At 44.9% G+C, this 13,227-nt stretch overlaps 1 protein-coding gene across 1 annotated transcript in view; it reads right to left on the reverse strand.

Annotated features, from left to right (window-relative positions):
- stk33 (serine/threonine kinase 33) overlaps window positions 1–13,227 on the reverse strand; it is a gene marked incomplete at its 5' end in the record, with an annotated part of 42,814 nt that overhangs the window by 17,051 nt on the left and 12,536 nt on the right. Inside the window, 4 exons of the mRNA XM_060941895.1 lie at window positions 77–215; window positions 343–447; window positions 522–635; window positions 2,537–2,644. Coding sequence (XP_060797878.1) covers window positions 77–215; window positions 343–447; window positions 522–635; window positions 2,537–2,644 — 466 coding nt within the window. The remainder of the gene's footprint in view (window positions 1–76; window positions 216–342; window positions 448–521; window positions 636–2,536; window positions 2,645–13,227) is intronic.

The raw sequence follows: 13,227 nt of genomic DNA on the forward strand, positions 1-13,227 counted from the left end.
TCAGGAATAACGGTGATGTGATTAGCATCAGGAACTTCTGTTACTCTGTGTGTGTGTGTGTGTGTGTGTGTGTTACCCCGCTTGTGAAGGTAGACAGTGGCCTCGGCTAAGCTGCTGATGATGTATTTAGTGTCCTCTTCACTGAAATGGCCTTTTTTCTGTAAGAACTGGTTCAGCTCTCCACCTTCACACAGCTCTACAACCAGGTACATTTGCTACAAAACACACACACACACACACACACACACACACACTTTCTGGGCCTTGACCTCAGAACCTCTACCAGAACACAGTAATAATATTCTTCGTTCTGCCACATGGTGTGCTCTTCTCAAGCCGCACCTCTGGCGTCTCCAACACCTCCTCCAGGTGGATGATGTTCTTGTGGTTCACCCGCTTCAGGATGTCCACCTCTCGCTCCAAATGCCTCGCCCTGGAACTCCCACGCTGCATCGGGACACACGGTGTCAGAAGAGACACGTAACAGCCTGTCCGCCACGCCACTATGATCACATGCTTACCTCCATTTTCTTCACTTTCTTAATCGCCCATTTCTTCTGTGTCTCCGTGTGAGTGACTTCATGGACGACCCCGAAGGCTCCTTCACCTAGTTTCTTCCCGAAGGAGTAGATTTTCTGTGGATCCAAAAGAAAAGGACGGCGTTAGGTCAAGCAGTACACGGTTCCTTTTCTAACCTCTGACAGTAAACAGCCGTCCCTTGCTGCCTTAATGGGGACACGACGAGGGTGATGAGGGTAAACGGGGCAGGAGGAGGAGGGGGATTGTTTTTCAGTCCTTCTCATGCTCTATTAAGTCGAGACCTGAATCCTTAAAGTGGAACTTAATTTTCAAGTTTGCCAGTCTCTGGAGTTTGAGAGAATATAGTATTTCTAATCAAGTTACAAATGATTAAGTTGCTGCCGCAGTTCATTCAATCTCAGGTCTAATTAACTCGATCATTATCTCGACACATGCAAGGCTGAGCACAGACTGCTGCGGATTTGGCAAAGACTGCACTCGGAGGTCTCCGGAGAGGACGAGGCCAATCAGAGGCACAGAGAGGCACAAGCTGTCTCCAGACCTATGGGGGAGCTGTGACGAGAGCAGACGAGGGCTCGGGTCAGCGTGCAGGCTGTTGTTCATTCTGAACTGATCGTCACCACGCCGTATTCACTCTGCATTGTGACACGCTGCACTCCGGAGGGTCCCACTGAACGGGCGGCCATTTGAATCACACTTTAATGTGATTTGTCTAAACCCAGAGCCGGTGTGATTTATATTCGCAACGACACAGACACCAACATTACAGACAGAGGGGAACCATCAGGGCCTTCGAGGTGTTCAGAGATGCCCAAATATATCAGCATTTCAAATGTTATATTTAATTTCTTTCATAATTTCATGATAATTATTCTCTTCTAATTATAATTTGGCCTCATTTTCTATCAAATGTGCTTCTGTCCTGAAAACATTAAAATCGAGTTCTCCAATGAGATTGTTTTGTTTGTTGTCTCGAGGCTGAGAAGAGTTTAGAGCTGCTCACTCATTGGTTAGGACTGCATTGCCGGGACAGAAGGCCATGGCAGTGTATGTTTACGTAGGAAGTTATGGATGAATTAACCAATCAGATTTTGATTTATAGTAGGAGGGACCAAAGATTTATTGCCCTCGGCCTACTCGAAGGCCAACGTGAGCTTAACCGTGAGTCAGCACCGTCAGAGCAGCCGTGAAGTCACCTTCCAGCCGGTGTAGCATTCATCAGTAGTGTTAGCGAATGCTAATAAAGCGGTCACTGCTATCGAGAACAAGTAGCACAGGCTAACGACCAAGAAACTACGATTTCTGTCTCCAGACTCTTCTTCCATGCTGCATGCTCACCACAGTATTTTTCACTCAGACTTAAGGATTCATTTCTTTGTGGAATTTTCTGAGTTACTTTTAAAATCAACATCGACAGCTACACACAATGGAGCGACCTGGCAGCCTGCCACTAATCCCTTGTAAAATCCTTTACCCTACTGCTTTTTTGGTGTCTGGCTAAGTTTGGGCTGAGCTCAAGTCCCAGCTCTAATAACAACAGTTCGCAGCTAATTACAGACATATTCGCGTTTTACTTTGGAGCTCGATTGCACAGAGGTCAGATATGACGTAATTCCCAGCTCCGACTTCCCATTTCTGAGCTAAGCTGAATGCAGCATTTAAAAAAATTCTGAACAAGCCACGCCCACAAGCAACATCAGTAGTGTTTGCGTGAAAGTGGAGAACTTGCTACATGGTGTGAACTGGAAAAATGAACAAACTGGAGAAAATCAGCAGTTTAAAAACTCTGATTAGCTCCTGGGGGCTCGTCCTCCTCCTGAGTCCCCTGTGTCGGGGTCATACAGTAGGGTTCACTTCAGCATGGAGCAAATCCACACAGAGGCTGAGGATCTTCTCCAGCTGGAAATGCTGAGCAGAAAGTCAGGAACTTTGGTTCTGCTCTGGTTACAGTCAGGACATCTGGTCTGAGATCAGTGTAAATGCATCAGTGTGCTACCTGAACGTCAGCTTCATCGCTCAGGTGAGCGTGTGGCACTGTTCGCTCTGCACTGTCCACACGTCTCCACGACACGGCCATCCTCTCAGCACCTCCAGAAACATCCGTCTGAGTCACAGATAAAAATGAATAAATAAATAAAATAAAAAAACACAGAGTCTTTAGTGACCTGCACATTAACGGCCCACAGATTTCTCAAAAACAGACAGAAGTTAGATTTAGAACACTGTCTTTTTTCTTATTAATCTACCTTTTTCATTTCATGTTAATTAAAAAATAATAATTATGTAGTTTGATTTACGAAGTCCTTTTTTGCAAATGTCAAGATGCTAAACAAATTAAGCTTGATATGAGTTCACTAAATTTATAATCCCATTATATATGAGATATTCTTGGAATAGCTGAGTAATATAATTTGATGAAATATTAAGAGAGAAGGATATTATTTTACAGGACGAGTAGGAGGAGGAGGAGTGAAATACTGCATGGCTTTGTGTAATAACGGTTCAGTGACGTAGGCATTCAGTAGATTACTCACTAATCCGATGTTATGACCGGTCATGTGACCAGCAGTGCTACATGTGACTTAAAAGGAGGGGAAAGCGTACAAATCGTTTTCATTTGTCCTTTAAAGGGAAACTCCAAACACACAGAAATGTTCATCCGCAGCTCTTCACCTCAGCGTCTCCACATGAACAGTTCAGCACAATTAAGTCGAGCTGAAAAACGCTCTCCAGAGCCAAATTAAATGTAAAGCAATTACAGTATGATGACAGGGAGGTGCCGGAGTGGATCCACTGAACGGGTGGCAATTAATTATTAACGAGGAAGCAGTGTCTTTAACCACCTCTGTCTCTGCTGATGGGCTCCTCAGAACACTGCTGTCTCTGCCATTAGTGCCTGAAAATCCACTAATCAGAGCCGCGGTGACAGGATGTGAAAAGCCCAATCAGCTCAATCACAGCTCGTTTGAGAACGACAGAGGCATGTGATGAGTGTATCACCGAGCTCGGGACACAGGGCAGGAAACGAGATATGGAGGTCATGGCAGGGAGAGGAGTGACTTCAGATCGGCATCACTCCTTCGGTTTTAGTGACTGAGACAGACAGACTGAGAGCGAGAGAGAGAGAGAAAGTGTAGACTTTGAGATGATGGAGATGGGCTCAGGTACATGACAGAGGACAGAAATAAAAGACGGCGGGTCAGAAACGTGGGTTTAATCGTTTGGACTGAGAGGATGTTGGTATGAAGAGTGAAGTGCAGAAGAACACATGCTGCAGGTCCACAGCTCTAACAGCTTTTAACTTACAGAATGAAACAGTGGAACCTCTCACTCGCACCCTGACTCTGATCCTTTCCCTGTAACAGCACATCCCCAAGTGTTTTATTCCTCTGATCTCTCATCACACACCAATTTACGCACAATTATCATTTCAGTTTATTAAAGAGCATCATGCTTTTTTAACTGTACAGTTAACATTGTGGCGCATCCCTGAGACAGGTCAGTTCCTGATCTCACTTACGTTACAGCATCTACGTACCGCAGGTTTATATTAATGCGCTCGTTCTAATAAGGGATCGTTTCTATGGTAATGGCTCATTCACACTGATGCGTACAGCAGACGCTCCGGAGGTTTATACAGATTAACAGACAGAACAAATTAAACAGAGCGTCCGCTGTACGAGTCCCTGTGAACGAGCCGTTACTATAGAAACGATGACGTATTAGAACGAGGTCATTAATATAAACCTGCAGTACTGTCAGAGAGAATTAATGTGACTAATCTCAATCCAGAAGAATTAGAGATGAAGAGATCTAAATCATTCACACTGACCAAGTAGCTGCAGTCTGCATGTATGTGCGCGGACGCACACACACACACACACACACACACACACACACACACACGCACGCACACACACACACACACACTCCAGCAGGTAAACAGAAGATACCTACTGTAGCATGCAGTCACTGTCACTCATATCAGCGTTAGCAGAACTCGCACCCTTTCTCTCTGCGTTTCCTCAACAGTCTCCATAAGGACTGAGTACTGATGGCTGGTTGGATGCCAGCAATGGAAACTTCTGATTTTTTATTTCTCATCCATAACAGTCAGAACTCCATCAGTGTTTATTTACTGATTATTATTTACATTACAGATGTTTAGCAGATGCTCTTATCCAGAGTGACGTACAACAAGTTCAGAAATGTTTACCTCATCTGCATGTATTTTGAAGTGGAAGGAAACCCACACAGACACGGGGAGAACCCGTAAACTCCACACAGAAAGGACACAGACGGTCGTGAGGTTTGAACACAGAACCTTCAGTGCTAACTGCTGCACCACCATGTCGCCCCCTGAACCCTGAGTTCTCCCAGTACACCTTCTCCTCCTCCATTCACATCACTCTTTCCCTCCACTTATTAAAAAATTAATTATTCTTCATGTGGGAGGAGTTTTTCTGATGGGTGTGTGCTCAGCAGTGCATTCACACAGGGCTGCTAAACCGAACGTATTAAGCGTGAGACACAGATCTCACAGTCTCACGCCACCCACGCCTTCTCTCACGCTAACTTTTCATCTTCCTCCTGCAGTTTGTGCAACAACAAATCGCCGCAGTGCACAGACCGGTGGAACAGCCAATCACAAAGACTTCGTGATCGAGCAGCTAACCCGCCGAGCGAGCATGAGTGGAGCAAACACAGAAGAAGGTAAGAGCAGTGGTCATGTGTCACGTCTAGTTCAGGTCTTTCCACGACAGCTCAGCTCAAATGGTCTTATTTATATCTAATATATTAATTCTGATTTGAGCCGTCTATTGCAGGATGCATCATGGACAGCTGCAGAGAGGGAAAGGACTCTTATCTCAGTGTAGGCAGCTAACCAGCTTCCCAAGAAGTCCTGAACCTGAGAAGGCAAATCAGCAGCAGAACAAGACACATGAAGGTGTGTGTTAGAGCAGAGAGACATAGAGGAGCCCTCAGGGAAAGAAGCAAGATGGGGTCCGAAGACCAAAACCCAGAGTGGAGCTGAGATGCTCTTTAAAAAATGAATGGTGATGAAACTGGCTGCTCATTACAGAGTACAGTGAGCAAGTCCACAGTGTTGGTGCTCCATGTGGAAGGTAGAAGATGCTGCTGTCTCCAGGAGATCACTGATATTATTAGGCACATAAACAGCAGAGGCCATCAGCAAATACAGCAATCCAACACCAATCACAAACATCTTGGCGTGTCTAGACTTTTTCTTGGTACTGCATGGATGTAATGCATTGTCTTTTGGAAGTACACTCCCCGGCCACTTTAATAGGAACGTGCTGTTGGTTCTAAGATCCCTGTTCTTGGCTGCAGGAGTGGAACCCAATGTGTTCTTCTGCTGTTGCATGCTGAGATGCTTTTCTGCTCACCACGGTTGTAAAGAGTGATTATATGAGTTACTATATCCTTCCTGGCAAAAAAAGACATCTCAAACAAATCTGTCCATTTCCCTCTGACCCTCTCTTATCAACGAGGCGTTTGTTTCCACCCACAGAACTGTCGCTCAGTCACTCAGTGTTTTTTGTTTTCTGCACCATTCTGTGTAAACTCTAGAGACTGTTGTGTGTGAAAACCCCAGGAGATCAGCAGTTTCTGAAATACTCAAACTAATTTTTCCCATTCTGATGTTTGAACATTGTGAAGATTAACTGAAGCTCTTGATTTGTAGCTGCGGGATTTGATACATCAGCTGATTAGAGAACTGCAGAAAACAGCAGGTGTTCAGCAAGTATAAATAAGCCTTTAGCTACATTACAGTCCAGTGCAAAACTAAAGAACCCAACGTTTGGAGTAAGGGGAATAAATGTGCAAATATGGTTTTGCTGAATCATTCCTTTAAACTTAAAGCAGAATCAAAGCGAACATTTCAGCAGGCCGTTCTGTGTAGACGCTTAACTGCAAATAAAGATATGTGGAGGTAGTAACATGGGTGTTCCTAACAAAGTGGCCAGTGACTGTATATGACTAGTAATCGATAAGCTACTAAGACAAAACTTAAAGAAATCTGTGTACATTGGTGTTTTTTATGAAAGTACATTGGATGTAATTGTGCTTTCTGCATCTCTAACAGGAAACAAACTCAATGTCAGCTTCACCACCAGGGCGCGACTCAACCTCCTACTGGATGCCGGAGAAATCACAGCCCAGTGAGTGGAGATATTCCACACAGCAGCTCTGAAGTTCTGGATGAGAACTGGAGAGTCTGCTCTAATAAGGCTGCCTCTGAGCGACGCCCTGCTGAAACACGCCGGATCAGTGGACGTGAGGCACAGGGCAGAATGGTGGGGGGGTTGCCTTTACTTCATGGAGAGACTCTAATTACTTCTACTTTCTTATTTCTTCTGAAATTAATAACAAATAAAGACAAAGATACTTATTCTGACCAACTCATTTCACCTAATCCTGTGCAGCAGAGCTCATACGTGACCCGACATTACAAAACCAGTCAGAAGCTGCAAGTCACGATTCTGAGATAAATAGGGAAAGATTTTACATCGTGTGAGCAAAAACGGTTGAATTTTAGATTCTGGCATAATATCAGAGCATAATTTCTACACTTTCCTGTTTTGAAAGAATTTTGCAGAAATTGATGCCTTATGACCCTTTATTGAGACGAGGTATTCACATGTGGGGATAAAGTCGGAGTGTTAACCTCCTAGTGGTTTTCCCCGGGCAACGGCTACAGCAATGACCCTGAGTTGCGATACCACCGGGAGCAGGGTGGCAAGCGAGCAGGCTTGTTCTGCAGAGCTCCCCCCTGCTCCTGGCAGATTCAACCATGGTGGGACGGTTCACAGGGGAGCTGCTGCTGGCTAATAGCACCCGCACCCCTCCAACTACATCAGAGGCAGTAACTGGTACCCTGAATCCTATCCGAATTGTCACCTACCAGGAAAGTGAGGAAGGTTAGGCGTGGGGGCAGCTTCCCCACCCTGTCAAACCAGGCGTAGCTACGGAAATGATAGGAAGGAGAATGAACTCATCTGGCAATAGGAGAGAAGCTGTCCATGCAAATGGACATATGACGTGGGGGGGGGGGGGGTCAAAGCCGAGAGGAAACCCTCAACTCGAGAGTGGACATCCTGTCGCCGAAACACTGTATAAAAGTAGGCTGCTGGAATGTAAGGACTCTGTTCCAGACTGGAAAACTTGCACAAACTGTCAAAGAAATTAATGAATACAACTTATGTTTGTTAGGAATTACAGAAGCGAGATGGACTAAAGCAGGAAAACAAGCACTCAGTACTGGTGAAACAATAATATGGTCAGGAAGGGATGATGATAAACATCAACAAGGGGTACAGTGGGGAAAACAAGTATTTGATCCCTTGCTGATTTTGTTGGTTTACCCACTAAGAAAGACTTAATCAGTCTGTAATTTTAATGGTAGGTGTATTCTAACATGTGGAGACAGAATATCAAAAAGAAAATCCAGAAAATAACTTTTAAATATCTATATTAATTTATTTGTATTTTATTGAGAAAAAGAAGTATTTGATCCCCTAGTAACCATCAAGAGTTATTGTTAATACAGACAAGTTAGACTCTCCAAATTACCTTGTCACCTAAATTGAAGACACCTGATATCACTAATGACTTGTATAAAAGCCACCTGGCCACAGAATCAATCAGTTTGTCAGACTCCAAACTCTCCAACATGGGAAAGACTAAAGAGCTTTCTGTGGATTTAAGGGAGAAGATTGTAGACCTGCACAAGACCGGTATGGGCTACAAAACCATTAGCAAGAAGCTGTGTGTTAAGGTGACAACTGTTGGTGCAATTGTGCACAAGTACAAGACTCACAACATGATCATCAATCGACCTAGGTCTGGGGCTCCAAACAAGATCTCACCTCGTGGGGTTTCCAGGATCATGAGAACGGTGAGAAATAGACCTAATACAACACGGGCAGAGTTAGTGGATGATCTTAAAGCAGCTGGGATCACAGTCACCAAGCAAACAGTTTTACGGTACATGGACGGAGCCATGTACCATAAAATCCTAAGTGAAAACCTCCTTCCCTCTGCCAGGAAGCTTAAAATGGGTCGTGGATGGGTCTTCCAGCAGGATAATGACCCAAAGCATACAGCCAAGGCAACCAAGGAATGGCTGAAGAAGAAACATATCAAGGTCATGGAGTGGCCCAGCCAGTCTCCGGACCTGAATCCTATAGAAAATCTATGGAGAGAGCTGAAGCTCAGAGTTGCCAAGCGACAGCCACGGAATCTTGATGATTTAGAGGTCATTTGCAAAGAAGAGTGGACCAAAATTCCTCCTAATATGTGCAGAAACCTGGTCATCAACTACAAAAAAATGTCTGACCTCTGTGCTTGCTAATAAGGGGTTTGCCACAAAGTACTAAGTCCTTTTGGCAAGAGGGTTCAAATACTTATTTTCCTCAATAAAATGCAAATAAATTAATACAAATTCTTTAAAGTTGATTTCTTGATTTTCTTTGTGATATTCTGTCTCAGGGCGGCACGGTGGTGTAGTGGTTAGCGCTGTCACCTCACAGCAAGAAGGTCTGGGTTCGAGCCCCGTGGCCAGCGAGGGCCTTTCTGTGCGGAGTTTGCATGTTCTCCCCGTGTCCGCGTGGGTTTCCTCCGGGTGCTCCGGTTTCCCCCACAGTCCAAAGACATGCAGGTTAGGTTAACTGGTGACTCTAAATTGACCGTAGGTGTAAATGTGAGTGTGAATGGTTGTCTGTGTCTATGTGTCAGCCCTGTGATGACCTGGCAACTTGTCCAGGGTGTACCCCGCCTTTCGCCCATAGTCAGCTGGGATAGGCTCCAGCTTGCCTGCGACCCTGTAGAACAGGATAAAATGGCTAGAGATAATGAGATGAGATGAGATATTCTGTCTCAGCATGTTAGACTACACCTACCATTAATATTACAGACTGATCGAGTCTTTATTAGTGGCCAAACCAACAAAATCAGCAAGGGATCAAATACTTGTTTTCCCCACTGTAGCCCTGATTATCAGTAAGACATATGCTAACACTCTGATTGAATGGAAACCAATAAATGAACATTTATTGTATGTAAGATTGAACTCTAAGTACACGAAACTGTCTGTTATTGTGGCCTATGCACCTCCTGATGTTGCTGAAGAAGAAGACAAAGAACAGTTATACAGTGTCTTGCAGGGAGCATTAGAGGAAAGGCCCAAGCCCGATGTTCTTTTGGTAACTGGGGATTTCAACGCCAAGGTGGGAAGTGATAACACAGACAGGGAAAAGACCATGGGAAAACATGGTCTAGGGGACATCACTGACAATGGAGAGCGTCTGATAGACACCTGCAAGGAGTATGACCTGGCCATTGGAGGTACACTTTTCACACATAAAAACATCCACAAACTAACATGGACATCGCCGGACGGTAAAACCAAGAGCCAAATAGACCACATCATTATCAATAATAAATGGAAGCGATCTTTACAAGATGTCCGAGTTATGAGAAACGCAGATGTTGGCAGTGATCACTACATGGTTGTAGCAAAACTCACCCTAAAATTGAGAAAAGCAAAAATTGGGAAAAGTAGAAATAAGCGTTTTGATGTTACTAAACTAGAAAACCCAGTAGAAAGGAAAGAGTTCGGTATAGCACTCACAAATTGCTTCAGTATATTACAAGATGAGGCAGCTATGACCATAGATACCTTCAATTAGGCTATGGCTCATGCAGCCAAAGAAACTATTGGTTACAGAAAGAACAACAAGGTAGAATGGATGACTGTAGACACTTGGAAAATAGTAGAGGAAAGAAAAGCGATAAAGAAGAAAATCCTAGGCTCGAGATCACAGAGACAGACACAGCGGTTGAACATCCAGTATAGAGCAATAGACAAAGAGGTTAAGAATTCTGCGAGGAGAGACAAAAGACGCTTCACAGAACAACTGGCAGAACAAGCTGAATCAGCGGCTCAGAGAAGAGACATGAAAACTGTTTACAAGATCACAAAGAAACTGTGTGGAAACCAGAACACCAACCAAGATCAGCCGGTCAAAGCAGTAGACGGTACTACCATCACAGAAGATAAGGGAAAGCTGGAAAGATGGAGAGAACACTTCAGGGGTATACTAAATAGACCAGAACCACAAGTACTCCCAAGTATAACAGAGGCGGACAACGACCTTGACATCAACATGAATGATATTACTGTTGAGGAAGTTAAAGAAGCAATTAAAAATTTGCAGAATGGTAAAGTCCCTGGGGAGGACGGGGTGTGCCCGGAAATGCTCAAGGCAGAAAAACAACTTACACCTCAAATACTAAGAAACATTTTGCAGAATATATGGGACCATGGAGCAATACCAGCTGTCTGGAAAACTGGAGTGATTGTGAAACTACCCAAAAAGGGGAAATTGACAGACTGTAATAACTGGAGGGGTATCACCTTATTATCAATTACAAGTAAAGTCTTCAGTCGCATCATTCTTCAAAGGATTAAAACAGCAGTAGATAACATATTAAGGCCGGAACAGGCAGGTTTCCAGAAGGGACGCTCATGTATTGATCACATTTTTGTACTGAGACAGATTTTAGAGCAGTCACAAGAATGGAACAGTCCTCTGTATGTTGTGTTTGTGGATTTTGAGAAGGCGTTTGATAGCCTACATCGGGATTCTCAGTATAAGATACTCCGGCATTATGGAATACCTCAGAAGCTGGTAAACATCATCAGATCAATGTACGAGAACTTTGAATGTAGAGTTATCCACAACATGTTGACTGATCCGTTTAATGTAAATACTGGGGTTAAACAGGGTTGTATCCTCTCCCTTCTGCTCTTCTCATTGGCCATTGACTGGATAATGAAAAATGTCACCCAGGAAAATCAACAAGGCATTAAATGGACCTTAAACAAAGTTTTGGAAGACTTTTGTGTTTTCATGAAACACCATAAAAAAGCTCTCCAATGATGGAGAGCTTTTTTATGGTGTTTCATGAAAACACAAAAAGAGTGCTCTGAGAGCACAATGTCCCCCGCTGGCTACTCGGCCATAACTCTGGTAAAATGCGACTGAATTGAACGAAATTACAATATGTGTATTAACGACAGAACAAAGAATCCTGTCAAGTTTCATGAAATTCCTCCAAAAATTGTGAGAGAAGTTGATTTCAGAAGGTGAGCACTCTTCCCGGGACGGATGGACAGACGGACATCACCACGACATAATCCCCTTTTGGGCCTTTCAGCCAGCGGAGGATAACAAGAACTCAATTTTGAAAAATTGCCCCATGTGACTGGTTTTGTAACAGAGGGTCACGTATGGAGTGAGTATGAGTTTGTCATCCTACATTTGTTTTGCTTCAAAAAAAAAGCAAAGGTAAGTCCACCTTCTCCCCCTCCACAGCCCACAGGAACATGACGCAGTGGTGGAGGTGATGTCCAGGCCCAGCATGGCAGCAGCGACAGTGAGATCAACATGGCAGCTTAAAATACATCTCTCAGGACAATTACGATGGCATGCTTCATGAGGGAGGCGTCCCGATCCCTGATCCAGGCTGTAAAATCAGCCAGCAGCACTTACACCAGCATACACAGGAATCTGTGAACCCATTTCTGTTAAACCTTCTGGTTGTGGGTTTTAGGATTCTATTGGCTTTAGGAACATCAACCTCAAAAAGAAATGTGAATCAAGCTTTCCATGAGGTCAATACAGTATATTGAAGGAAATATTGTACAAAATCTTCCCTAAAAACCCTGCAAGCGTCTCTTCTTTGACACGCCCTTTTACTCACTCACTCACTCACTCACTCACTCAGCTCTACATGCTCCCGAAGGGAGCGTGGCACCTCTGCATATGACTCTCCAGGCGGATCTGTTCCTGGCTGCCTCCCAGGTGGTGGCGATGTTGAGGCCAGCAGCCTGCAGGTCGTTGCTCATCTGGTGGGACCATGTGCGTCTGGGTCGGCCTCTGGGATGGGACCGGGTGGTGGGGGTCAGTTCCCTCAGTAGGGCGGCTGGTTCCAGGGGTGGCTCCACCCTGGCGATGTGGCCAAAGAGGCAGAGATGGGCCAACCGGATCTTGTTGGACAGTGGAGGCTGGTTGGTGATCTCATGCAGGGTGGCATTGGAAACATGGTCATGCCACCTGATCCCTATGATCCTTCGTTGGCACTTGGTGTCGAAGGCATCCAGGCGGTGTTCCTGGGCAGCTGTTAGAGTCCAGGTCTCGGCTCCATACATGAGGATGGACAGCACAAGGCTGTTGTACAGCCTGATATTTGTTTGGACCAAGAGTTTTCTGTTGGACCATATGCTGTCAAGGCTTGCCATCGCAGAGGCAGCACGACCGATGCGGAGCTGGATGTCAGAGTCACTCTTGCAGTCAGACGTTATCGTGCCTCCGAGGTAGCAGAACCTGTTGACAGCTTCAACAGGGTGGGAGTTAATCACCAGTCCTGCTTGGGGTGTCTCATAGTCGCTGAGGCACTGGACCTTGGTTTTTTTCCCAGCTGACCATCAGGCCAAGCAGTTGGGTTTCCGTATCCATGGCCTGCAGGGCAAGTTGGAGGGCTTCCATGACTTCGGCCAGGATTGCCACATTGTCTGCATAATCCAGGTCTGTGATGGTAACATCGCCAAAGCTAGCATCGCAGGCACACTGGGCCACAGTTCTCCCCATGACATAGTCG

The sequence above is a fragment of the Neoarius graeffei genome, chromosome 15 (genome assembly GCF_027579695.1).
Source record: "Neoarius graeffei isolate fNeoGra1 chromosome 15, fNeoGra1.pri, whole genome shotgun sequence".
Lineage (NCBI taxonomy): Eukaryota > Metazoa > Chordata > Actinopteri > Siluriformes > Ariidae > Neoarius > Neoarius graeffei.